General features: G+C 37.4%; 1 protein-coding gene across 6 annotated transcripts in view; it reads right to left on the bottom strand.

Moving 5' to 3' along the window:
- A1cf (APOBEC1 complementation factor) overlaps nucleotides 1-25,956 on the bottom strand; it is a 77,034-nt gene that overhangs the window by 36,526 nt on the left and 14,552 nt on the right. For 2 of the 6 annotated variants that reach the window (XM_042262636.2, XM_042262640.2), the window contains exon 2: nucleotides 14,341-14,484. The exons of 2 other annotated variants lie outside the window; for them this stretch is intronic. In XM_042262636.2, the coding sequence (XP_042118570.1) occupies nucleotides 14,341-14,439 (99 nt within the window). In that variant the 5' untranslated portion in view covers nucleotides 14,440-14,484. Of the gene's footprint in view, nucleotides 1-5,988; nucleotides 6,174-14,340; nucleotides 14,485-25,956 lie in introns of those variants that run through there. 2 more of the 6 variants (XM_076562193.1, XM_076562198.1) reach the window with 2 other exon arrangements.

Genomic DNA, 25,956 nt, shown 5'->3' with positions numbered 1-25,956 from the left:
CTAGAACATAAAAGTTAAAGACTTGTCTATATCTGTGTGAATCTTAACGCTTGTCTGTTCCAAAGGCTTGCTCAAGATAAACATGATTGACATTTGTAAAGTGCTGAACTATATGAGAAGTTATTCAAGGATGTCAGTACACAATTTCTCATCAGTTATAACGTTTTAGAGTGATACTATGCATCCTAATACAGAGGAGTGATTCAGAACCCCACTACAGGTCTAGGCAAGGAGACGAAGTCTGTGGCTCTGTGTCTTTCGTTTTAAGAAATTATTTTTGTCATTTCATTTTATTGTAGTAGAATACCTAATTCTGTCTTGGCTTCTCAACAATTAAGGAGATAGGTTGTTCCACTGTTGTATAAATGTCTCCAAGGTGGGTCATCAGGTGATCTGACTGTAACTGGGATCTGGGCTCTGATTGAACTCTATAGTTATATGTAGTGGAAGCACACTGGAGTGTTTTGACTCCATTCATTACTCACTAGCTGTGGTACTTTAGGAAATAACTTAACCTCTCAGCACCTCAGGTTTCTCATGTGCAAAGTGAGGGTTAACTGCAGCCTTTGCCCTGAGGGCAACCTGCATCAAATAGGCAAGGCTGGCCCTTGGTCCTATCCTGTAATCAGTACTCAGCTGTTATTAATTCTTTTCTTCCCTCTTTCCTAAGACAAGCAATGTAGAAATTGTCTAAATAGAAAACCACGAAGATCAACACTTGGAGATGTGAACTGGCTAATTTGGAGGATAGATGACAGTATGGTAAGATGTTCCCAAACACTGCCTCTTTATATGGGCATCAATGATGTTCTCAGTCCAAATAGCACTGACTTCTACGTTTCTCTCAGACCTATTAGATGTTCTTTTTGGAGAGGAATGTGACTGGCATTTTCTTCCAGTGCCAGCTATCTGTTTTCCTAGGGGTTAAAGACCAAAATATGGGCACAACCTGGCACTACTAATCTGCTGTAGTTTATTTGTTGGAGGAAGATAACCAAGACACAATATACTTCAGCACAATTAGAACTCCAGATTATCACATTTTATTGTAACTATTAAAGGGCCCAATTGTTGGCACTCATTACAAAAGTCACCATTAATACATTAGGTAGTTTTGTGCCAGGATGCATAGTGTTGTATAACAAACATAATAGACATAGTGGAAAATAAAACACCCCTCATCCTCAAAAGTAATTACTGGCATCCTCAAAAATAATCTGCCTTCCCTAATGTTTTTTGTATACTTTTGGAAGGTATGCTTTAGTTTAAAGACATCATTTGGTGTGGTGGCTGCTTATTGTTTAAAATTAGATAAAATAAAGCAACTTGTGGCATCATTTTTATGCTCTGCCTATACCAACTCCAGTTTTCAGTGATTTTTAAAGTTTATTTTCAAAAACAATTTATTTATTTTTATTTCATCAGCAATGCTGTTTTGCTGGCATGAATGTCTCCGTAAGGATGTCAAATACTCTGAAACTGGTATTACAGACAACTGTGAGCTGCCATGTGGATGCTGGGAATTGAACTTTTGACCACTGAGCCATCTCTCCAGCCTCAGTTTTCAATTATTTTGTCAGGGTTTGCTCCAATGCTCTTTGCATCACAGTATTTAAGAGATGTCTGTGGTCAGAGTCACCTTTTTATTGAGTCAATTTATATGATGCTGCTTTAAATAATAAGACATAAGGATACATTGCCTTGGTTACTTTTTGCTTCAAGTCATTGGGCCTGTTTCATCTTCCTAAATCTTTAGAGCTTTGCTATAGAGTGTTTATAATTTCTTACCCTATATTCTTAAGGTTATCTAGCAGCAAAACTTTAATAGCCAACAAGCCTGAGAAATGACATACCTTTGTCTTAGTGAAACAACAAAAAACTACAATCCCCCTAAGAATGTAGTATCTGGATCTCAACTGAGAGTTTCCTAAATATGTCAATTTGACATCTGTGAAATTGGTCAGAGTTTTATTTTCTGGTTTTATAGCTAATACCTGGATATCAGCTACAGCATACCACATAGCATTCTAGCCTCAGAGCAGTGTCATGGCGCAGGAACTATCGCTGTCCCATTTTACAGGAGATACAAGGTCAGAGAGTAATTGCGGAGATCATAAGGTTGTTATGTAGGGAGGCCAGGGTTTGAACATAGGAAGTCAGGCTGAGTTCATCAGCTGGATCCCTACATATCACAGCCTTAATGTTAGAAAGCCTAGGGACTTAAACACAGACTTTCAACTCAACATATGAAAATGTTTGCCCTGCCATTAATCAGAAAAGTGCCCTGCCTCATTTAAAACTCTTTCCAACTTCCAGTCATTCAATTACACAAAATTTTGGGGAGAACATATCTCACCCTGATTATATACAAAGGGGCATATTGTTAATGCTGATCACCATTCCCTCCCTGGGCCAAATCTTACCATTTCAGTGATGGTTATCTCTCCTACATTCTTTCCTGTGCATTTCAGATATTTATAATACCCAACTAATTGTTAGAATACACAGCAAAATTTGGCCAATATTTTTACACCTCAGATTGAGGGAATAAAACATATTCCACAATTGCCAAATGGCTCTTCTGGAATCTTTGATTACATGAGTTTTCTTTGAATTGAAAATAAACAATGAGACCTTTTTAAGACTCATTTCTATTGTCTTGATTGCTATAGTTGCTAAAAATAACAATGTGTATGTTATGGGTATGAGAGCTCCATTTGCTTATGTGGTTTGGAAGCTTATTAATTGTGTTTTCATGGTTTCTATAAACACATGAAAAATATGCCCAATAATAGTCTTGGGGATTGCAGAGTCCCACCAGTTTAGAGATGCCCTGAAGTTCATGCAATGGGGAACATTTGCCCTGGGAACCACCCACTACGCTTGGAATGCACCAGCAGGAGAAGTTCAGAGCAATTTGAGGCAGGCACTGGGCATTAGTCACAGGGTCAGAATAACTGTCCATCACTCTGAAAGGACTGATATTTCAGGCCCTATTTTTATGGTTGAGGAGTTTAAAATAGGTAAAGCCAGGCTAAAACTGTGTCTCTTCTGGCTGCTATCCTCAGGGCCTTATTTTCCTCAGCAACCCAAACATATTAATAGTTCAGAAAAACAGACTAGAAATATTTTTTAGAGATTTTTTTTTTATGTGAGAGGAAGCTTATCAAACTCTGGAAACTTTTACCTTTCTTTATAATCAGGTTTTCAAAACTTCCTCTGTTTCTGCACCCATATAAATAGGTAGAAAACTTTGGACTGTCTAATTAAAAATCGAAGACTCAGTTCTGGCTATGACTCCTGTTTCTTTTTTAAGTATTGCATACTGAGGCTGCCTTGTAACTTAGTTTAGGTCAAGCATGTTTAGAATTTCCTCCTCCACAGATATTTTACATTGTTCCTCATGATGAAATTGTGGCTAGCATCTTCTTGACTTCAGATAAAACTAGATAACTTTGTTTAATAGATCATTCCGAGCAATAAATCTTAGCATTAATGCTGAAAGTAAACTGTTTATTTTGTCCACAATGCATCAGAACCTATTGTCCATTGAGAAAATCTAACTCCTAGAGGACTTAAAAATGTCAGCTCTTTACTTTTCTAGCTTTCCTTGCAGCTTGGATGGCTGTGATTTTTGGAAGTAAAGATTTGTAATAGTTCAAACTTGAGTGTTGAGCATTTGCTGATTATGGGTACATTTTCTCATTATAAATCTGTGATGTGCTTTTGTGTTTCATTCATAAAAGTTTTCCCTTAACCTGGCTCCCAAAACCCAAACTTTCATCAGCATCTAGGGGTAGAGCCTTGTGAAATTTAAATACATGTACTTATGAGCAATGCATGTTATAAATGTAATTTATGCATATATTACATATATATCACATTATACATATATATGTATACAATATATATGTATAATGTGATATATGTAATATATAACATATTGAGTTCACTTGGCATTGTTCATGTGTGTATGTAACAATAATTAAAAAGAAGAGATCAAGAGTTTGAGAGGGAGTTGGAGGTAGGGACTTGGAAGAATGTGGAGGCAGAGAAGGAAGGGTAGAAATGTTAATACAGTACTCATCTATGAAGTTCTCAAAACAGTTTAAATAAAAAAATCAAAATTTTGAAGATATAATACTTTCTTAACATAAGATTTTCTGTTTGATTAGCTAGAATTTTCTCCTGTTATTTGCACATAAAAGTAATGGCAACAAGACAGCACTTCATTATGGTTGAGTTAGGCGTTATGTGAGTCTTTGAATGTGTTAACTCACACAATCTTCCCCACGTGTGAACGAGGAACCGCAGACACAGAATGCACCTGAATTTATACACATAGTGTTAATGACAGAGATACAAGTGAATTCTAAGACCACACTTTTAGTCACAACATCGTTTTTCAGGGTTCTTACATTATCAGCCCATATTCTCACTTTATGGGAAACAAAACAAAGTTCAGAGACATTACATAAATTGTCTACAATTCCAGCATTTTAGCTTATTGCAGGAAACACTATATTGGAGGTCCCGTGTTTCTCAGTTGAGTGAGCTTTAGGACATATTTGTTATTCAAAATGTTTTTGTCCGTGTTCTTTTTAGGTTATCAGCCTTTTGCCCTCTATGCTGCTTTCTTTCCCAGCTTCCACAAACAGGGAGACCAGATGGTTTCTCCTTGTGTGTGAGTCCATTTGTAAACAAGGAGAGCATTTTTGAATGACCCCTTACCTAGTTGCTATTAACTTAAATTCTTGTAATGACTTGGGATTTTTATATTAAGTTTGTAATATTTTTTTTTCTGGTTCTTTTTGGCTTTTTGTACCTTTTATCTTCTCTCAAAAAGAAAAGAAATTGCACATCTTTTCTAACCAAACTGCTTTAGGAACCTGTGCTTTATTTCCACCTGGTTGTTTACATTTATCCTCTCTCCTTTTACTGCAGATGCTGGCCTATTCATCTGTTCATGGTGGCATTTCTAGCTCCTGTAAGCCTGCCTTACCTAGAACAATGATTTTGGGGGTCAATATCTCTGCATGGTTCTTAGCATCAGCACCAATGCATAGAGAACATTTGTCTAGATTGTACCTGCTAAGGGTCATGAGTCTACAGTGTATGTTCCCAGCTATCAATTTGCAACACCCACTGAAAGATTTTATTTAGACAGTATTTTCTTATATAGTCTGCCTGTATTATAAGTCTCTCATTATATGATAAGTGAGTCTTATAGGCCTTAATTAAGATATATAAAATGTAAATTCATTGCCTTGGGTCCACAGACTATAATCTATAGTGGATATTTGTCTTGTTAATTCTATATAAATATAATTCTATATAAAGTTAATTCTATACAAGGATCATTATTTGCCTGGTTTAGATTTTTATTTCTCTTGTCAGACAGTGTCTCACATTCTACTAGATAGTCCAGGTAGCCTGTAACTGTTATCCTTTTGCCTCAGCCTCCTGAATACTGGGGTTAGAAGCATATACCACCATCTCCAACTAGATTGGGAAGGTTTTTTGTATATATATGTATAATTAACTATATACTATCTATGTTGGTATTGTTATCCTTATTAGTTAATTTTATAATCCATACAAGGTATATGCAAGATAATGTGAAATTTTATTTGCCTGAAAGCTGTTGAAGATCCATCACGTTGGTAAATAGTCCCTTCTTCATTTTAAGTTATTAATAATATCATAAGGAAGAAGGCAATCTTAAAAAATCAAATTGACCTTTTTAATAAAATCTCTTGATACTTCTTTTTCTTTGAGGAGCATGTGTTTTGTAAAATATTTAAAGCATTCAAAATCAAGCTTTCTGTAAAAAACAACTTGTACCTTATAAAGGTTTTGGCCATCCACAAGGATACTAAATCCAAGAACAGACAAAATCAGAAATCAGAAAACATATTCTGAACACCTGTATTTGTTTCTATATAAGAGAACATGTAAGGTGCCAACTGACTTCAGAGGTCTGCTGGCATCCTGTAGAGCAGTTTCCATAATGATGGGCTGTGAATCATGAGTTTCCTTTTGGAGGCCTGGGATTGCTGTGCTCTGCCCACCTATGGTGGTTCTGGACATGCATCTTGATGTATTGCTCCAATATCCAGGTGCCTCTAATATTTTAGAAATAAATTGGTGAAAGTCTTGGCAGACACAGTTCTGTGTTTTGGGCTCTCACGACCTGTAATTTAACCAGTAGCCCCCGCCTGTCAGACTACAGACAGTGACTTCCATGTGTGGTTGTGTCAATAAACATGGAGTACTGAAAAATTTGGCATCAACAAAAAAAATCTCAACACTGAACGACCAAAAATGAATTTAAAATCAAATGCATGATGAATCCTAGGTGTTTCGTGGAGGGCTTACCTGTCTATTGCATCCTGAAACTCTGCTGCAGCTTTGGTTGTAAACACACAGCATGTGTACTGCCCATTGTGAATACCATCATGCCACAAAATGCCACTGAGCGCCACCCAATATACCTGGGCTCAGATTCAAAACTTCATATGCTACAAATTATAGTGGTTTTATACTTATGTATGAAAATTTCTCATTTGACAGAAACATAATGGTTTAATTATGGGAAATGACAATATTTTCTTACCCTCATCCCTCAGCATGTAAGCATTACATTAGCATATCTTTGGATTTTATTATGTCAGAATGTTTGATTTTAAACATTTCTGTTTGAAGGACTGACTCAAGTTTCATAAAATCATCATTAGATGAATTTTGGCTTGCTGTTGGGACACAGTTTCCAACAATTTCTGAAATGGCCTCACCTCTGCCATTTTGTACTATGTGCGTTTGTGATGATGCATTCTCAGCATTGGTGATCACAAAATCAAAATATCAATCAATTCAGAAGACCATTAACAATACTCTGTGCCTTTCAGTACCAAATTTTCAGCCAAGATTTAATTCTTTGTGCAAAGCAAGCACATCAACTCAGGGATCAAGTTTGCTTTCATTTTTGATCAATGATAAAGTTATGTGTATATCAAAGAATACTTTTTGAAATAAATAGCACTTAGGAAACTCTTGAAATTGTCTGAAAGCAAAGTCCAAAGTTAAAATCCCCTGTCTGTGTCTCTGAACATTTGGGTCAGGAAGCTCACACTAATTTTTTTGGTTGTGAGCCATCTCTCAGCCCAGTTCACACTAATTTTTAAGTTGATGAAATAGAACCCCTCTTTGCTTCTAGTCTGAGGGACAGCACCACAGTGCGTAGCTTGTGATGCTGCTGCTGCTTCTCTGTTGAAGATCTCTTGTGCTAAGTTTCTATTAGGGTATTTAAGGAGCAATTCATTGCTATTTGAAAACAGCCACAGGAGCACATGTATTTCCTGGGATGATGGGGTTCCCACAGATGTTGGACCCACTCACAAAGGGGTTCACAGAACTGTTCCTTTATTTGGAGGCTTTCACACCACACCAACATTTCTATCTAGAAGAAGCAAGGCTCCTCTGAGCTCTAAAATAAACTTGGCCTGTGAGTGGCTGGAGAGACGTGTGCAGAAACTCATGTCTCCGAGAATTTGACTGGTCCCACTATGCATTCACAGAACTGACGTACATGGTCTAAGTCCTTGGCTAGCCCAGGAAGGAGGAGATGGTGAGCACAGACCACAGAAGAGAAAGGACCAAGAAGCTGTGTTTTACCGTGAAGTCCAGTTTCTATCTCTGTCTTTAAGGTTTATGTGTAGTGATGGAAAAGACTAACTCAATGCTACTCTGATTTTTCTACCTGTCCCTTTCTGAGCCAGTGTAGGTGAAGGTAACTCATCACCTCCGTGGTCCCCACACTGACCACTTCTTTTATTGCACTCTTTGCAGCCTTTTGTTGAATTGAACTCTTTATCATTATTTGATGACATTTGCCTCCTTTTACACTTTCTGATTTCATATGTGTGTGTTTTATCGGGTGTCTGTGCAACTTCTTACATCTTCCTGCTCTATGTGCATGGACATCTTCCCACTCTTTTACTTCCAATTCATACACACCCTTCAGGTGACATGAATCCCTGCAGTCAGTATAGCGTTGGGTCTTATGTTTTTTTTTCATCTAGACTGTCTTTTAGCTGAAAACTCAGTCCATTTATATCCAAGTTAATTATTGATTTTTTAAAGACTTACTACCTCCATTTAGTTGCTTTGTATATTACTTATTCATTCCTTTTTTTTTTTTAACTGTTTCCCGTTTGGTTAAGTGATTTTTCCCTGGTAGTCTATTTTTATTTCTTTGTTTTTAAATGCATCTGTAATGAGGTTGTTCTTTTGTTTCATTTTGTGTTTGTTTGTTTTGTTTTTGTTCTTTGAGACAGGGATTTTCTATGCATTCCTGGCTGTCCTGGAACTCACTCTGTAGACCAGGCTGGCCTCCAACTCAGAGATCTGCCTCTGTCTCCAGAGTACTGTGCAGTGAGTGCTGCATAAAAAAGGTTGATTTTAATTTTATGTGTGGTTCTCAGATATTCTATGCATATGGGTCTTTTGCTGCATGAATTTCTGTGTAACATGTGTGTGCCTGGTACACACAGAGGCCAGAAATGGGCATTGGATGCTTTGGTACTGGAGTTACAAATGCTTGTTAGCCACCATTTGGGTGCTGGGAATCAAACCCTAGTGCTCTTTACCATTGAGCCATCATCTGTCTCTCTCTAGATTCCTGTAATGAGTTTTTCCTTTGTGATTAGCAACAGGCTTATAAAAATAATTCTATAAATTGAAGATATTATTTCCAACCAGTAACTATGATCGTGTTTTTCAAAGATAATTCTTGATGTCGCAATTTATACCTTTGTGTTACATATTTCTCGTTGCTAATGTTACTGTTATTATTGCTGTCAGTAGGACTATTACTGTTTTGTAGAACTGGAGGTGGATTGATCTTCTAGCATATTCTGAGTTGGCCTGGATGTTTTCCAGTGAGTTTTTATGTCACCAGCAGTTTTCATGTCACTCTTCAGTATCGTTTTGTCCTGATGATCTCTCTCTAACATTTCTTGTAAGAGAAGCCTGATGTTGATGACTTCTGTCTGCTTCTGTTTGGGACACTCTTGACACCTCTGTCTGAAGGGTGGTTTTACTGGACACAGTATTCTTGTTTGTTGAACAGCAGTTTGTTCCTTCAGGACGTTGGCTATATAGTTTTACTCTCTCCCAGCTTGTAGGGTTTCTGATGCTAGGCACAACTGACTCTCTTGTATCTCCATTACTATTCTTCTGCTGGTGCTCTTTCAGGATCCTCTTTTTGCCTGACCTCTGACACTTTGATACATCTAACTAACAGGAGGAAAGTTAACTTAGGCTGGGTTGCTTTTCAAAGGGCATTGGTAATCAGATTAGTTTTATGTTGACATAATGCCATTCTTTTTACTTTATGGCATATATATAATATTTATATATTTGCCTAGTATCATTTGCAAATTAAAATAAAAGCATATAATTCCATCGAAACCCTCTTAATCAGAGAGCCTACATGTAGTTTAAGGGTAAGAATTAAGGATGGGGAATTGTCACAGTAACCAGGCTCATGCCTGGTCAAAGGGAAGTGAGAGCCAACTTTACATCATTTTAAATGCGGCCATCTTTGAAGCAAATGTCTTCATTTCCCAAGGAATTATGCATTTGACAAATATTTTGGTTCAGGTGTGGTTCCCTATGCCAGGGATGTTGGTATCTTTGCGGCTTTTTGAGAGGTTTGCTTTCTTCCATCTCCTAACAGTGACATCTTGTCTGAAGGTCGTCATCTGCTTCTGTCATGCAACCCGGTTTATGATTCAAATCCAAGGCACTGACAGTCCTTGATTGTCGCTGATTTTCTTCCTTGTTTTCTGTTTTCCAATGAGAATAATCTTCATAAAGGTTGAAACTACATTTCTCTGTGGAGTCAATCACTATATCAATAAATAGAGGGATAAAGGCTAGGTTCTTGAGTTAGCATGGATGGGGGAAGTAAAGAAGGCTGCATCTACTTCCCAGGACAAATGGCTGAGTGGGGTGTCTATTGAACATATCAAAGCAGACCTGGCTGCCAGGTTCTCCCAGCATCCCTCAGTCCCTACCATTTACAGGGTATGGCTGCCATACTGGCCCCCTACCCTAACCTTCTCTAGCCCAGGGAGTGACTTGTTCGTGTATAATCCAGCCATGTTGGCTATGCCAGTCTTTTTATCCTTTTACCCTCTTGGCCTCTTGATCCAGGCAACCCCTGCCGGCTGGTCAGTGATTCCTCTCTTGCTCTCCCTCTCTCCATTCATGGTCCAGTTTAGTCTGACGGCCATGTTCCTTGTGGACTCTTCCCTCTGCCTGCTTTCTCCCTTATCTCCACAATAAAAGTCTTCTCCATGCTTTAGGAGTAGTCAAGTAGTCATGTTCTCCTCCTTTTTATTACTTCTTCTCCTTTCTCTTCCTCTTCCTCCTCCCTCTTCTCCTCCTCCTCCTCCTCCTCCTCGTTCTCCTCCCTCTTCCTCCTCCTTCCTCTTCCTTTTTCCTCTTCCTCCTCCTCCTCCTTCAGCTATGATCTTTGGAAACATTTTTTTTTTTTTAATGTTGGAAGCTTTCCTTAGGAACTGTGGATTAGTTTATGGGACAGATTTCCAAGGTTCTAATGTTGCCATTTGAGATCAGCAAACATGTTTCTGCTAAAGGTCAGATAGTTGACATTTTAGGCTTTTTAACAAAATATTAACCCTTTGAAATGTAAAACCCGTTCGTATGCAACATTGAGTTTAGATACAGGCTATAGCCACTCTTGAATTGGTCATTGTTTGCCAGTCTATGGTGCCTGATTCTAGGGCAGTTGTCTACCTACAAAGAGAAGGTTTGGACTCTATTAATATGACACACATTAAACAAAGATTTTTTCAATGACTCCAGATACTCGCCACCCAGATGAGATAGTGAAATTCTTTCTATGAAAATTGTCCAGTTTCCCTGAGTAATTATTGTAGTTTTTTTCTATTTTAGGATACTTCCCCCCCTCAAATAATCTACAGTCACTGTGGAAAGATTAGAAAATATCAGACATAAAGAAGTGTACTTAGTCAGAGAGAATATTTTATTTTCCAATTTTAAATTCATGTGTAGATAATTTCTTAACATGGTATTTGAAACTTTCAGGTTTTAAAACTAAATGTTGAGTTGTACACCCTTTTTCATGTCATATGATTTTTTTTCTCCTTTGACTCTCAAAACAATATTTGGAAGCTTTAGAAATCTAGGAAATATAATTAGGAGTGGAAAAATAGAAAGGGAAAAATCCTCAAATAACCTTACCACCCAGAGGCAAAAGCTGATTACCTTGTAACAGTACAATTTCCAAATATTTCTACATTACATAGTGCTGCTAAGTGTTAAAGTTTAACTTGTTAGCTTTATATAATTTTTAGAGGTAACAATTATTTAAATCTTTCTGTTTAAAGGATGTGGCATCGAGTTTTTCAGTCTCCAAAGAACTTTGATAAAGTGTTCAGGCACAAATATCCAAGGGTGTGCAGTTATATAAAAAGAGATGTTACGGCTTATGCTTTTAATCCTCAGAAGCACACATTGTTGCATCAGTTACCACATTAAGGGCTAGCTTATGTTATTAAGTAACTTGTAAAATTCTATTTTTGATAACTGTGTTTGTCCTTCTGGTGATAAGAGCACACAGATCCGTCACCTCTGTGTTTTGAATTTGAATTTGATATCACACTGGAAAGACACAGAAGGGCAAGTCCTTTGAATCAGAAGTTAACTGACATCTTCATTTTGTCCAGAGATTTAAAACAAACAAACAAACAACAACAAACCCGACACTGTCTTCTATCTTCTTTGGTATCACTCATTCCTTTATTCCAGCATAGGAATACTGAAGTATTAGGAAGACGAAGGAGATTTACCTGAATCATAGAGCCTGAGGTTTTGTCTTGATACACAGGTCTACTCTTTGACCTAAATAGTCCAGTTAGCTGTCCATGAGTACACTGAAATGATACTGATTACAAAATCAAGGCTAACAGTGTAGGGCTGGACTTTACTGACCTTAGGGTAAATTAAGGTTTCCAGCAATTAGGAAACTTGTTCATGATTGTACACTTAGCATGTGATAAGGAGCAGGTGAGAGTATAGGCCTTCTGATTGTGTCATTTCCCACATTTTATAGCCCAAATCAGGAGAAATTTCTAATTTAAAACTATGTATTGTGTACATATTTTAAAACATATTGAAATGTACATATATACTCATATGTATGTATACACACATTTTTTTTTATCACTTTGATTGGAACACCTAGGTCTAAGCAATTAGTTTTTGGAATGCTAGGCTTCCATGTTATCAGAGAACTTCAGACCCAATAATCATTCTGCTAACAAATATTGCTTAAGTAGTGCTTAAGTTTAGATTCCAACAAGGTACTTTCTGAATACCTAGAGATATCCCCACAGCTTCAGTTCCTCAGATCCCTGTGTCAGAACTGGTCAAACACCCCTCCTCTTCCCACTCTCTTTTGCTTCATCCATCCTGCTGCTTCAAAGCCAAGTGAGAAATTGCAGTTAACAGAGCAAGGAATAGACCAGGAAATAGAAAAGAAATTCTTTTCCAATCTGATGTATATAGGAAGGGGCCAGAATGTTGACTCTGAATAATTACACTTAACCTAAATCTCAGGATTTTCAGGAGGAATCCTTTATTACCTGAATATTACCAAAATATCACGAGGATTACCCTGCGCTGTATTCTATCTTGGGGGGTGTGCCTGCATAGAGAGGAGCATTAAACGGACAGGTTAGGCTGTAGGAGTTGAATTTTGCTTGTTGAAGAAAGTGCCTAGGCAGCCATGGTTTATTTAACCATTTCCTTATCTTCTTCTACTTATATTTGTGATATCAGAAAGGTAGACTACTCTTATGTACCTAAAGATTGACTAATAGGTTTTTAAAGGGTTGAATGCTTTTCCTCTGCTGCATCCCCTGAATAAAAGTTTAAGGCTTGAGGAAAGCTAAAATTAAAAAAAAAACTAACATAAAATCACTTTTGATTATATAATATTTATGGAAGTATTTATTGATAAAAAGAAAGAAAAAAACATCTTTTTTTTAAAAAGAAAGACCATCTTTAACAGTTAACTGTGCCTGAAGACATGTGAAAAACAAGTTACATTAAGTATATTTGTTTTATAGACTAAATTCTTTAGAATTATCTGTGATTATTTTAGTGTAGTGGAAAGATACATTAATATTTAAATTATGCATTAATTTTAGAGATAAGAACATTTACAGTTCATTGATTCCAAAATAACTCAGCTTTTAGCAACTACTATAGCAAATACCTCAGTGTCTCCCTTTACTTAATGAAACTTGAGAAGTCCACTACGGAATAATAAAAACTTATGAAATATTTAAAAAGTCTAACTAACCCTCTTTATTGGGATGAAAAATATAAACACTTGAGGCATTATGTCAGGTATAACAATGCATTTATGATTTATAGAATTAGTATCAGTAAACCTAGGACATTTCCAATAACCTAACAACAGTAGAGCTAGTAAAAGCAGGATGTGGCATATTTTATCACTGCTCACACGTAACATTTGTGTTCATACTGATACGTAGCTCTGAGTTCACTGGGAAAGTATGTGGGTGAAAAACTAACAGTCGGTGGATCCAAATGCATTGTCTTGCTACAAAAGTGGCATTATGTATTCTAATGGGATAATTTTTATGTATCTAACACTAGCTTGCTCCTTAATGCGGCATATAGTCACTAAGAAAAATTATCACAATGACAATAATCATATGCAAATAATTCCTAACAATCAGGCCTTTCTTGTGGCCTTTGTTTTGTTTTGTTTTTTCAAAAGGGCCAACATGGACAGAAGTTATTGTTATATGCCTTAGACTGGACAAGCTGAAATAGCTGAGCTGACAAAATATTACCTTCTTGGAAGCCACATCTTGGAGTCTTCCTTCATCTGCTGGGACCTTTGTTTTCTACCAATTACTCTAACATTAGCTAAGTTCATCTTCACTAAGAGCTGAGGATTCTAGCTTCCTTTTCATATTGCAAAATGTTCTTTCAAAACTGCAGTAGTCTCTATGGCTGTGGATAATGGTTCCATTTTCAAGCAACAAGTTAAGGTTGAGAGGATAGTCCAGGAGAGAACACTTCATCTACAACATCACCTTCAGAGCTAAAATAGGTTATTTTCTTCTCTTCTGTGAAAGAAAGCTCTATGAGTGTTGTACAGGCTCTGCTGGCATTCTGCATCAAGGGACATTAGTGTTTCCAAGACTCTGGATTCAATGTTGAGTCTCAGCAGACATCACAAGAAGTGCCTACCTGGACCAAGCTATATCCTGTGCGCTGGACCAGTGCGCGGAGGGCCGCTTCCTTCTGGGTGCCGCTCAATCCATCCCCGGATTTGTGATTTGATTCCATTGAGAGTGATTATCAGCAAAAAATCAGGTTAATTAGGGTTGCTCACTGAAACCAAATTTAAGATAAATTAAGTAAATTGCTATAGCCAAGTCCACATTTGCCCTTCATGTGAGGGCCTCTTTAGGATAGGTCTATCAATGAATCATTCATGTTATTACTGCTAGCAGCTGCATTCAAATAAGGCTTGCTGAATTTTTTTAAATCACACTTTTATAATTATATATAATTTTAAAATAGTCAACCTTTAGAAACAAAAAACAAAGAGCATGCATTCGCTAATTAGAACATAGTCCACTCATTCTCAGTTCCGCTCCTTTAAGATGTTGCTAAATACACAAATAAATTAGTTCATCAATTAAAAGGATGTGAAGGGAGATGGCTTAGCAGGTAAGAGTGCTTGGTGCTCAAGCATGAAAATCTCAGTTAAGTTCCCTGAACCATGTACAGTTTGTAACCCTAGCACCGTGGTGGCATTACCAGAGCTTGCTTGCCACCAACCTAGCTCTGGGTTCAGCAAAAGACCCTGTTTTGAAAAAAAATGAGGTGGAGAGTGATAGAGCAGGGTGCCTGATGTCTTCTTCTGGCCTCAGGTGTACACTTGCACAACATATACATGTGCACACAACACACACACACACACACACACACACACACACGGAGGGAGAGAGGGAGGGGGAGGGAGGGAAGGAGGGAGGGATAGAGAATATGAATGATCAGTATAGATCTGGGAAGAAAAGACTGTCACTAAATCAATTATACTAATGTAGGAAGTTGAAATTCTGAGGTTGAGCTTCATCCATCTATTCTATGTGCTTTTGCCTAGTTATTCTACAAACAAGACTGGTTAAAGGATTTTAAAAGTCATATGTAGACACATATACACATTCTCACATTTTTACATATATAAAAATTTAGAACAAAGGTTTCAGTGCTTACAGTTTACAAAAGTTTTATTTTATTTTTTAAGTATTTAAATTAATTAAGTGTGTGTGTGTGTGTGTGTGTGTGTGTGTGTGTGTGTGTGTACATACATGCATGAAGCATACACAGAGGTCAAAGGATAACTTGCAGAAGTCAATTCTCTCCTTCTACCATGTGGGTTTTGGGGATTGAACTCAGGAAGTTAGACTTGGCAACACATCTCATCTATCTGAAGGTCCTGACTTTGTTTTTAATCTTGATTTTCTGTCTTGGTTAGGAAATTAGAGTCTTTTACACCATAGTTGTGATTTGAGATTATGTGGCAACTCATTAGGTCATGTGGCTTTACTGCCACAGTTAGAGTACATACTGTTTCCATGGATACTAAAATATAGGTGAATCTGTTGGCAGATACAGTTGTACAAATTGTTATGAAGTAATCTTAAACATAAATTATAAAAACTATTTTTGAAGATTTATAAAGAAACTAGTGCAAGAGTTACATTTTGTCTAACGCTATTTTTTTTTAATGTTACTAAATATCACTGAAGTTGCTGTTTAATCAGGAAGCTCTCAGATTCTCCCATTGTGCCTTGCTTATCCTGGAGGCCCAGGAGGATACAGAGGATCTGATAAAGTTATTTCTATGTGCCTTGATAGCTTTGAAGGCAGTCTACAGTCTGTTAGCCAAGTTATAGGTTTTTCTTTTCTAAACTTCATCATTTCCATCAAAATGGTAATACTCCATGGTTACATGATGAATTCTTTTTTTTTTTCAAAACCTACCTTGAGTTTGGGTTAGTAATTATTACAGGTTATTATTATTATTTTTTTATTTATTATGTATACAATGTTCTGTCTGCAGGCCAGAAGAGGGCGCCAGATCTCACTACAGATGGTTGTGAGCCACCATGTGGTTGCTGGGAATCGAACTCAGGACCTCTGGAAGAACAGCCAGTGCTCTTAACCGCTGAGCCATCTCTCCAGCCCTAAAGGTTATTTTTATTAAAGGAACTTTGACATCACAAAAGCCTCTCAGCTCCATTGGAGTTCGTGGTGAAGTTCTGAGAAGTCCTTTTCAATATCTAAATCTCAAATCACTGGCACTCAGTAGTACATCAGAATGAAAGTCATAATTTTCATCAAAAGGCACTTTAGGGATTGGGTGTAGTTTTTTAGTGGCATACCACCTGATTCAAGTGTGAGATCCCAGGTTTAAACATCAGAACTCCCAAACAAAACCCAACCCAAGCCAAAACAAAACAAAAAAGAAAGACAAAAGAAGAATAGAGTTGAAGAATTGTGTGCAAGAAGCAGAGGCCCAGTGATGGGGCCTGTTTTTCTCAGTGCCTTTATCTATCCAAACAGATAAAGTGAATGGCAGGTAGACAGGTATCCCAGTCTGAATTTCAAGGGAGAGTTCCACCTGGGAGACACTGGCTTGGAGCTGACGTATGACAGATTTTAGTCTTGAGACTAGATGAGCTCATGTAAGGACTGAGTAGAAGGTGTATATCTAAGGCAGATCTCTTATAGGTAACTATCTTATAGAAGCCAAAAGATAAGGAAGATTCAGCAAAGGAGACCTAGATGGAAGAGCATAAGGTAAGAGAACCAGGGGCTGAGATGGTTTAGAAGCCGAGGAAAGAGTTCTGAGAATTGGGGAGGGGGGAGTCAGCTGTCTAAGGGCCACTAAGCAGGCAGAAGCCTGAGCAGGAACACAGACCTGAGAGGTGTCTTTCTGTTCTCTTTCTGCTTTTTACTGTTGTCTCAGCAAGCTCCTTAACTATGTCTCAACTGCAGCAATGATATCCCAGTCACCCTGGGTGTAATAAGAGCAACATACTGACACTGCTTTGGCAAACCTCCGGCTTGTTGTACCAGCTGGAGGATCACTAGGCATAGGATCATAGCATCCGTCAGAGGAAGTAGGAGAGGCAATGTAATTGCCAAGCACCTCTACTTTCAGCTCTCAGGTTCTGCTATGAAAACTTACGTGGGTTTGTGGAACAGCACTGTTACTCAGTTCAGATAAAGGGAAGAGTGAGATAAAAATAGACGTTGACGAAAAACGGTCACAGGCAGCATTGTAGGGAAGAATCATACATTTACATGCCCACACTGAGCATTGGGCTGTTCATTTTTGAGTTGCAGTGAGGAAGAGGCTGTGGACAAGTGGCCATCCTGAAGATGAATGAGAAAACATTTCCGATGTGTTTTGTTTAGGTCTAGCATGTGTGATTCGATGTGATTTAATATTCCTACTAATAAGTCATAATGAAAGACAGCTGTGAGATAGAGGGGTAGCAGAGTAATTCCAGAACAGCCTTGCTCTACTTTATACTCTGTTGCTGTGATGAACACCATGACCAAAAGTGATTTAGGAGAGAAAAGGGATTTATTTCAACTTACAGGTTGCAGTCTGTCATTTATGGCAATTGTTCTCAACCTTCCTAATGCTGTGACCCTTTAATTCAGTTCCTCATGTTGTGGTGACCCCCCCAAACATAAAATTATTTTGTTGCTACCTCATAACTGTAATTTTGCTACTGTTATGAGCAGTAATGTAACTATCCAATATGAAGGATATCTAAAATGTGACTCCCAACGAGGTCACAACCCACAGGTTGAGAACCACTGATTTAGGGCGTTCAAGGCAGGAACTCAACCAGAAACCATGGAAGAGTGCTGCTTTCTAGCTTGTTCATGGAAGCCTGCTTAGCTAGCTATTTTACATATAGTTCAGGCCCACTTGCTTAGGGATGGGTAGTGGACTGGCCCCTCTTATATCAATTAGCATTCAAGAAAGTGCCTCACACACATGCCCACAGGACAATTGGGTAGAGACACTTCTTCAAATGAGGTTCTCTTTCCTGCAGTATCTAGGCTGTGCCAAGTTACAATAAAAACTAACCAGGTCAGACTTCCATCTACCATTTAACAGTCTCTGATCAATGTCTCCACATTCCCTAGGGCTATGTTTTTCTTAGCCATAAACTCTTAGTTCAAATGTGTATTGCCTACCGAACTTAACTATATAAAAATAGGCTCCTTGATCTAATTGTGGTAGTCATATCTGTAATCCAAGTCTATTGGGGGTGGGGTGCTGCTGCAATGAGAATGAAGAGTTCAAGGCTAGCTTGGGCTATGTAAGGAGACCCTATATTAAAAGAAAAAGAAGCTATCCCCTTTTATTCTTCTGCTTCCATCCCAGGAGGAGCTCTTTGAGCCTCAATGTCTTTATATATAAAATTAGACAATAGTATTTCTTATTTCATAGTTCTTCTGAGGATTAAACATTAAAATAAATATCAACTACTCAAAATGGTCTCTGGTATTTAATACCTGCAAAGTGTTGGCTATTATATCTCTACACAACTCCATGTGGTAGATAAAGTCCCATGTCATCAGCGTGACACATTCTCTTCGGTACCACAGTCTGGGTTTCCTTTCCCCATCCTTCATGTGTCCTTCCTCTGAGCACCAGCATTTTCCCTTAGCCTTCCAGGCTCACTGCTTACAATGTTCCTTTCCTACATCTTCTGACTTCACTGGCCTTGTTGATCCCATCTAGATTTGGTTGGAGGTTGTTTGCTTTGTGGTGTCTTCTTTGACAACTTCCCTGGGTAACATTAGGTGCCCTCTCCTTAATGCTCAAGAAAGCCTGCACAGCCGATATTGTCACACATGGTGCTGTAAGGTTCCCCTGACTATCGTTCTCAATGACCTGCAAGCTTGCTAAATGAAAGGACTGTCTTGTACATGTAGCTTGCCCCGAAGGCTTGATGTTATGCCAAGTGTTCAACAGACATTTGCGGATTAAACAGAAGAGTGGTATCAACAATTTTATGGATTATAGTGACTTGCATTCAATCAGAAGTAAAATGAGCATATAAATTAAATGTCCTAGTACTCATTATTTCTTATGATTTCAAGAAACTTTTTTTAGTTCTACCCTAGAGTAAACTAATTTTATGTGAGAAATTGATTTTTAATGGTTTCTGCACATGTCATATTTATGACAGAGACAAGAGTAAATATTTCTCAAGGACAAAATAATTAAAACTAGACATGTTTTCTCCTCTATGAATTTATGGTTTTACATTTGCCATATCCATTTCCTTTGGATCCAGCAGGACCTAGAAACTGTAGTTCAAGATTTCTACTTCTCTCAAAGTTGAGGGAGGCTTGGAATAGGCCTGCTATCACCTAGATAGACTGCTTAAGATAGTTTGGGAGAGGTCAGGGCTACTTGCTGGCCATGAGTTCTCTGGTGTCAGTGAGACTTGGGTCAGGGAAGATGGAAGGATGGAGGAAGAAGAAAAGAAAGGTATTGTGGAGAAAATGATGACTTTTCCAAAACTGTACCTCTCAGGTAGAGATTCATACTGTTATGCAGTTATAACTCTGGCCTATTACAGGAAGAGGAAAATTACTTGATAAAATTTGGTGCCACAAAGAATAGCAAGTTACAAGGGAAGACCAGGATAGCCTTGAAAGTGGGGATTGTTCCTTGGCTTTTATTGTCCTGGAGGACCCTGCAGTGGAGACCAGGGAGACAGAGGAATAGGGGAGCGAACTTCACGTGTGTTTCTAAAGTCTCTCAAAACAGGAAACAGTCAAGACATGAGACAAAAGCTGGAAAAGTATGAGAGGGAAGCAAGAGCTTGGAACGCAAAAGCAGAAATTATAGGCAGAGGACAAAAGGGGGGTGCAGACAGTGGAGGGCAGTGGGCCTCTTTATTAAAAGTTCAACAAAACAATTATCCTCAACTTTTATGAAAAGATCAACAAGTATTGACTTCCTCTATATATTCCTGTCTTGGGCAATTTAGAATTCGGAAAGAGTAGTTCTGTTGCTATAGTTACTGTGTCATCCACTTATTGGATGCTTTGGAAGAGGTTGGATGAGGAAACTCAACAGGGAGAAAGACTACTTGTAACCTGGTCAGTAGTCGAGAGGGGTCCTTCTCCTGAGTAGGAACCTCAGGGCTGTGGTGATGCCAGACCCCATGTGCATTTGTAATTAGTGAAGGTTTCACTTGCTGTTTGGATGTCCCTAAGCCATATTCATCTTTTTCTAATGTTCTTTTGTGACCCGGTCTTAAATGATATAGCTGAGACATACACAACCCTTATGAAACATGTTTGAGTGGTTTTAACAAGAAATCCAGCCCTTTAAAGTACCTCCCGGGAATTTCCCAGAGTTCCCTATTGTGCAGAAATGAAGGGTTTGTGATAAAATTCCATGGACTCTCTTGATGATGCAAAGTAAATAGTACCTTGTATTGCTCAATAAAAGAAGTATAAATCAGTTCCAAAACTCAATTTAGAAAAATGTTTACAAATTAAGGCAATAGTTATTTTGAGTATATATCATGAACCATAGAAAAATTAATAAATAATATGTATATATACATACATATATACATTCATATATGCATACAAAAGGTTGCTGTAGTGATTAAATGGATTAAATAAATAGAAGCTGTGCATTTGGAGAGAGAGTAAATGGGTATACTGGGAAGGAGTGGAGAGAGGAAAGGGGAAAGGGAAAATGATATAATTATATTTTAACTTAAAAACCTCAAAGTATTTTTAAAAGTCATTATGTGTCACCTTATTATTTACAAAACTGTATTAGTGAATTAATCAGAACTCTCTCCCTATTATTAAGGTATCAGTTAATGTTAATGCATTAGTCTGTGCCTAGATAAGCTTAAAATAAAAAAAATAGTTTTTTTAGGGATCATGTTAATTGTACTTGTAATGAACAAAGCCTTCTCAGTAGTGAATTCCATATTGTTTGAGAGGAACATAATGACACTTCGATTTCTGTTCTTCCACCATGATTTTAATGTTCTTAATCCCAGTTTTCTTTTAAAAATTATAGTATAAGATCATTGATACCTAACTGAAAGGCTTAAAAACAAAATTTCTGAAATAACAAAATGGTTGAACAAATAGGGTACTGGATATGAGAGCCTGTCGTATGGTTGGCATTTGAGAGACACTCATCTGATACTCCTTTTCTGTTCCTCCAATCCTGCTTTGGTTGACTCAGCAGGACCTTTTGTGAAATTCTCATTGGTTAGTGTCCTTGCCAGTCATTGTCCAGTGTGGGAGAGATGTAGTTCTCAGTGTGTAATGCTGAGTTCCTTCAAATAGCCTCAACAATTAGTACATTGTGCTTTTTCTTTGTTCCAGGGAGGTCTGTAAGTCCATATGAGTGTGTTTTTCATCTCTCAAAGAGCATATTAGTGTTGTTAGGAGGCTTACCTTGCCTAAATACGCAGTGATGAAGAGATATTTGAATGAACAGTGGTACAGCGCAGGTTGACAGTCAAGAAAAAAGAATCACAGCTGAGACAGAATTTTGAAACATATAATTGAAAGTTAGGTTGTAAAAATAGTGTGTGATCAAATTTCATTTATGTTGAAATTATATTCATAAGGTCTTTGATTATAAAAGGCTAACTGGTTAAACTGGGTAGTAGAAAAATGGCTATTTTAAAATTTTATTCATTCCTGCTTATTTGGCTGTTTTTTACCTTTCTATGATGTATGGCTTCTAAAATTTATTTATTCTTTATTTTTTTCCTTTTATTTTATTTTACAATACCATTCAGTTCTACATATCAGCCACAGATTCCCTTGTTCTCCCCACTCCTGCCCCCCTCCCCTTCCCCCCAGCACACTCCCCATTCCCACCTTGGCTTCTAAAATTTAAAACATAAAAAATTCAAAGTTTTTTTATATGAATACTTGGGGAAATTGAATTTTCATTATAAAATTGGGTCAAAATTATATTTTGAAAAAAATTGCTGAAAACAGAAATCACTGCAAATAAGCACTCAAGGGAAGAAGCTAGGAAAAATAATCATAATGAACTATTAGGTAAAAGTAGAATTAATAAAGCAAAGTTCTACAGACTCGACACTAGGGTGAAAGATTATGGGAAAGATGATTCTCCAGGAATACTGCTGGTCATCCTGACCAGGTAAAGAGAAGTGTGTTCTTAAATGAGAGGCAAGTTCAGAGTCACAAGCCAGAGACTTCTCAAAAGTGAGGATAATAGCTTTAGTAATTTGAAAAATATAGATGCAATGAATATTTACTTAGAAAAGTACGATTTTCTTTACAAAATTGTTCCAAGGATAAATTACAGTTTTAGATAAACTAATAGCTACTAACTTACACTGAAAAACATTCAATGCTTTTTTTCAGGTAACTCCAGAACCAGATAATTTTATTAGGCACACTTCACACATTATTTGTGAAATTGGGCCTGAAGAGATGGCTCCATGTCTAAGAGTATTTACTAAGCTTACAGAGAATCACAGTTCAGTTCCCAGCACCAATGTCAGGATACTCACAACTCCAGAGGGTTCTGATGCCCTCTTCTGGGTGTGGGTGTTCATACACATCTTACACACACACACACACACACACACACACACACACACACACACACACACACTCTAAATAAATAAAGAAAATTTAGAGAAAGAGAAAGAAATAATTCTTTTATTACAGGAAGCACTTTGAAGAATGGAAATTTATGAAATTATCTGTGGGCATACCACATCTCTGATATAAACTGTACAAAAGTATAATAAGACAGGAAACTAGTAGAAAAGAGATTGCATATGAGTTTAAAAATGAGCTGGCAGCACAGCACTGAGATTAGAAGGAGAGAGCATCATTGTAAAAACACAAAGATTACTTAATATTAGGGATTTTATGAATTTAATTCTCTTCACTAATGAAAACACATATGATTTTCATAGCAAATGAACAAGTGGTACTGAGGAAAGTGATATCTATATTAGTTTAAAAATAATGAAGTTTTTCTTGAGTTGGGAGTAGAACCCAATTTCCTTGCATCGGTAAAGACAAAGCAAATGCATCACATTAGAGAGGTGCAGTATTCCTTCATTTTCAGAATAAGTAAATCAGTTCTATAAAACTAGATTACAGCTAGTCAAAGCACACTGCAAGGAAAGTGTACACGTTCTCTAAGAGCACAAACAAGAGGCAAGGAGAAAAACTGACCAATAATGGGAAATAAGAACAAATAAGGAGAAATGCCTGAACCCTATGGAAAAAAGAGATAAAATCCAACAAGAGAGCTCTAAAGACCTATTTAAGTAAAAAGTTTATTGTGCAATGAAATCTGTTCTTCCCCACTTTTAATACATTGTCACTCCAATTTAGATTACACTATTTTAAAATTTGAGAAATCAATTCCATAATTCTTCTGGCAGTAAGAAACATGCAATGAATGTCACAAGAGGTACTGAATACATGGAATGATCTGGAACCAGCCCAACCAACAGTAAAAAATCAAACAATCCCAAGAATAGCAAATCACTGGCACAGAATCAAAAGGCTTGAGCCATAGTTTTGTTTAAATTGGTATTTGCCAATAAGTGTTATTTCAGATCATAGGGAGGTCGTGGACAATTTGAGAAAGAGCTAGAGTTGCACTGTCACCTCATAACCTATGTTCAAGTTCTAAGAGGACTAAAGAGATAACCTTTAAAGATGTTACATAACTACTAGAACACTGGAGAACATTTTACTCTTGTGGCGCAGAAGATCTTTCTTTCACAGTAAGTGTAAAAGTCCACAACAAAAAGATTGGCAGATTTAACTACATAAAAATCACAAGCATGTGTAATTGCAGTGGAACCTTAGCAGAGACTAAAATAAAATGACTGACATATCAATAGTAGACACAAATGATATCCATAAAATGCAAAGAGTACTTTTAAAACATTAACAGAGAGACTCACGAATCTGTGGACAAATGACCAAAGGGCACAATGGGTAAAAAAAAATAAAGATAACTTCAAAACCTGTACTGTACACATGATAACCTTCTTTTTGTTTGTTTGTTTTTCAAGACAGAGTTTTACTGGGTAGCCCTGGTTGTCTGAGAACCCACTCTGTAGCGCAGGCTGGCCTGGAACTCAAGAGATCCACCTGCCTCTGCTTCCTGAGTGCTGGGATTAAAGACATGTGCCACCACCCCTGGGTTTACACACAATAATCTTTAGTGAGCAAGTTAAAGAACTAAATAGCTTTTTTTGGCTGTTATATGGTGAAAATTTAAATAAGTGAGAATAATAAACAAGGCCGACATACACTAAACATGTATTATGTGCCATGTTCACATTAAAGCATGATTTATTTGATCCCCAAAAGAACTTTATGAAGTAGGTGTTAACATTTTCATGATTAGGGTAGAAAGGAGTAAACCCAGGAAGAGAAAAGCTAGTTGATATGCCCAAGATGCCCTGGGTGACAAGTAGCAGACAAATAATCTGAATCTAAATGTCTGGAGGCTCAGAGTCTGTGTTTTTAATTACTGATTTTTTCCCCAATTGTCTTTTTGTTTTTCCACATAAAAGAAGTGGGTGGGGGTTGAAGAAAGCATTAGGTCTACCTTGCTTCCTTCAGAGTAATTCTGTGAAGAACACAGGATATGAAGAAAAGTCAGAAAGCTCCATGAGTCTGCCATCTCCTCCACAGGGGCACGTGGGCTTGTTCAGCTAGAGCATTCCATAATTTGGTCTGGACTGAAATAATTGTATTAATTCCTTTGACTAGACCATAGTAGATTGTGTGATGATGCCCATGGTCCAGGGCCTTACTTCCTTTACATATGGTCCAATGTGAACACATGGTCATTATCAGCCCTCTGTTATACACTGACCATTTCTCATCCAAATTCTAGCCGAGTGTAGTGATTTCATGGTTTACCCTGGGGTATATCATTTGGCAGTATTTATTTTTAATCTTCAATTTTAATTAAGGCTCTAGTTTCCTTCCATGGCTCCCGAGCTCTTCTAGACTATAGACAGTAGATAGAAGGAAGTCGGCTATGGACCAAATCCCTGATGTGGTGGTTCGATGATGAGTTACTACAACCACAGGACCTTTGCACGACACCAGACATGACTGCTTTGAGAGTGGGTTTTTCCCTCTACTATCAATTGTACTTGCAATTCCTCTTCCTCACTCTGCCTCTTGCTCCAGCTCCTTTGCTGAGCCTCATGGCTAATAAGTTGCTGATTCCATCTAATTTTTTTTTTTGAAGTGCCGATAGACACAAGTTTTTTAAGGAAATTTATTATTATTATTTATTTTGCAGAGATGTTTTGGGCCATTAATACTTTGACTATTGCTCACTAATGAATGCTTAAGATCTATACACCATCTGATTTGGAGTCTTACCTGGAATAATTCGAGCTAAATAAACCAACATTCTTAGGAATTAGCACAGTAATAAAATATGTACAGAGAAAGATATATGGGGGTAACCACTGGCACTATTGACCTAGCGTTTACTGGAAGAAAATAATGAGCAGATATCTCATAGATATGATATTTGCATATATTTTATATATGTACAAATGTGTGAATGAACATAGGTGTACACATTTGTTCTAAATCAAGGCTTTAAAGCATGCATGATGAAGAGAGAATATGTTTTCTAATTCTTATTTAAAGTTTTTACTGTGTCAAAATCAGGAATAAGAAACAATCTAGTTCCCAAAAAGTTTACCAGAACCCTTGAGAAAAATTAGA

Source organism: Peromyscus maniculatus, chromosome 1 (assembly GCF_049852395.1).
Source record: "Peromyscus maniculatus bairdii isolate BWxNUB_F1_BW_parent chromosome 1, HU_Pman_BW_mat_3.1, whole genome shotgun sequence".
Taxonomy (NCBI): Eukaryota; Metazoa; Chordata; class Mammalia; order Rodentia; family Cricetidae; genus Peromyscus; species Peromyscus maniculatus.
The sequence above is the reverse complement of the archived record's forward strand: the minus strand, read 5'-3'. Positions and strand labels throughout refer to the sequence as shown.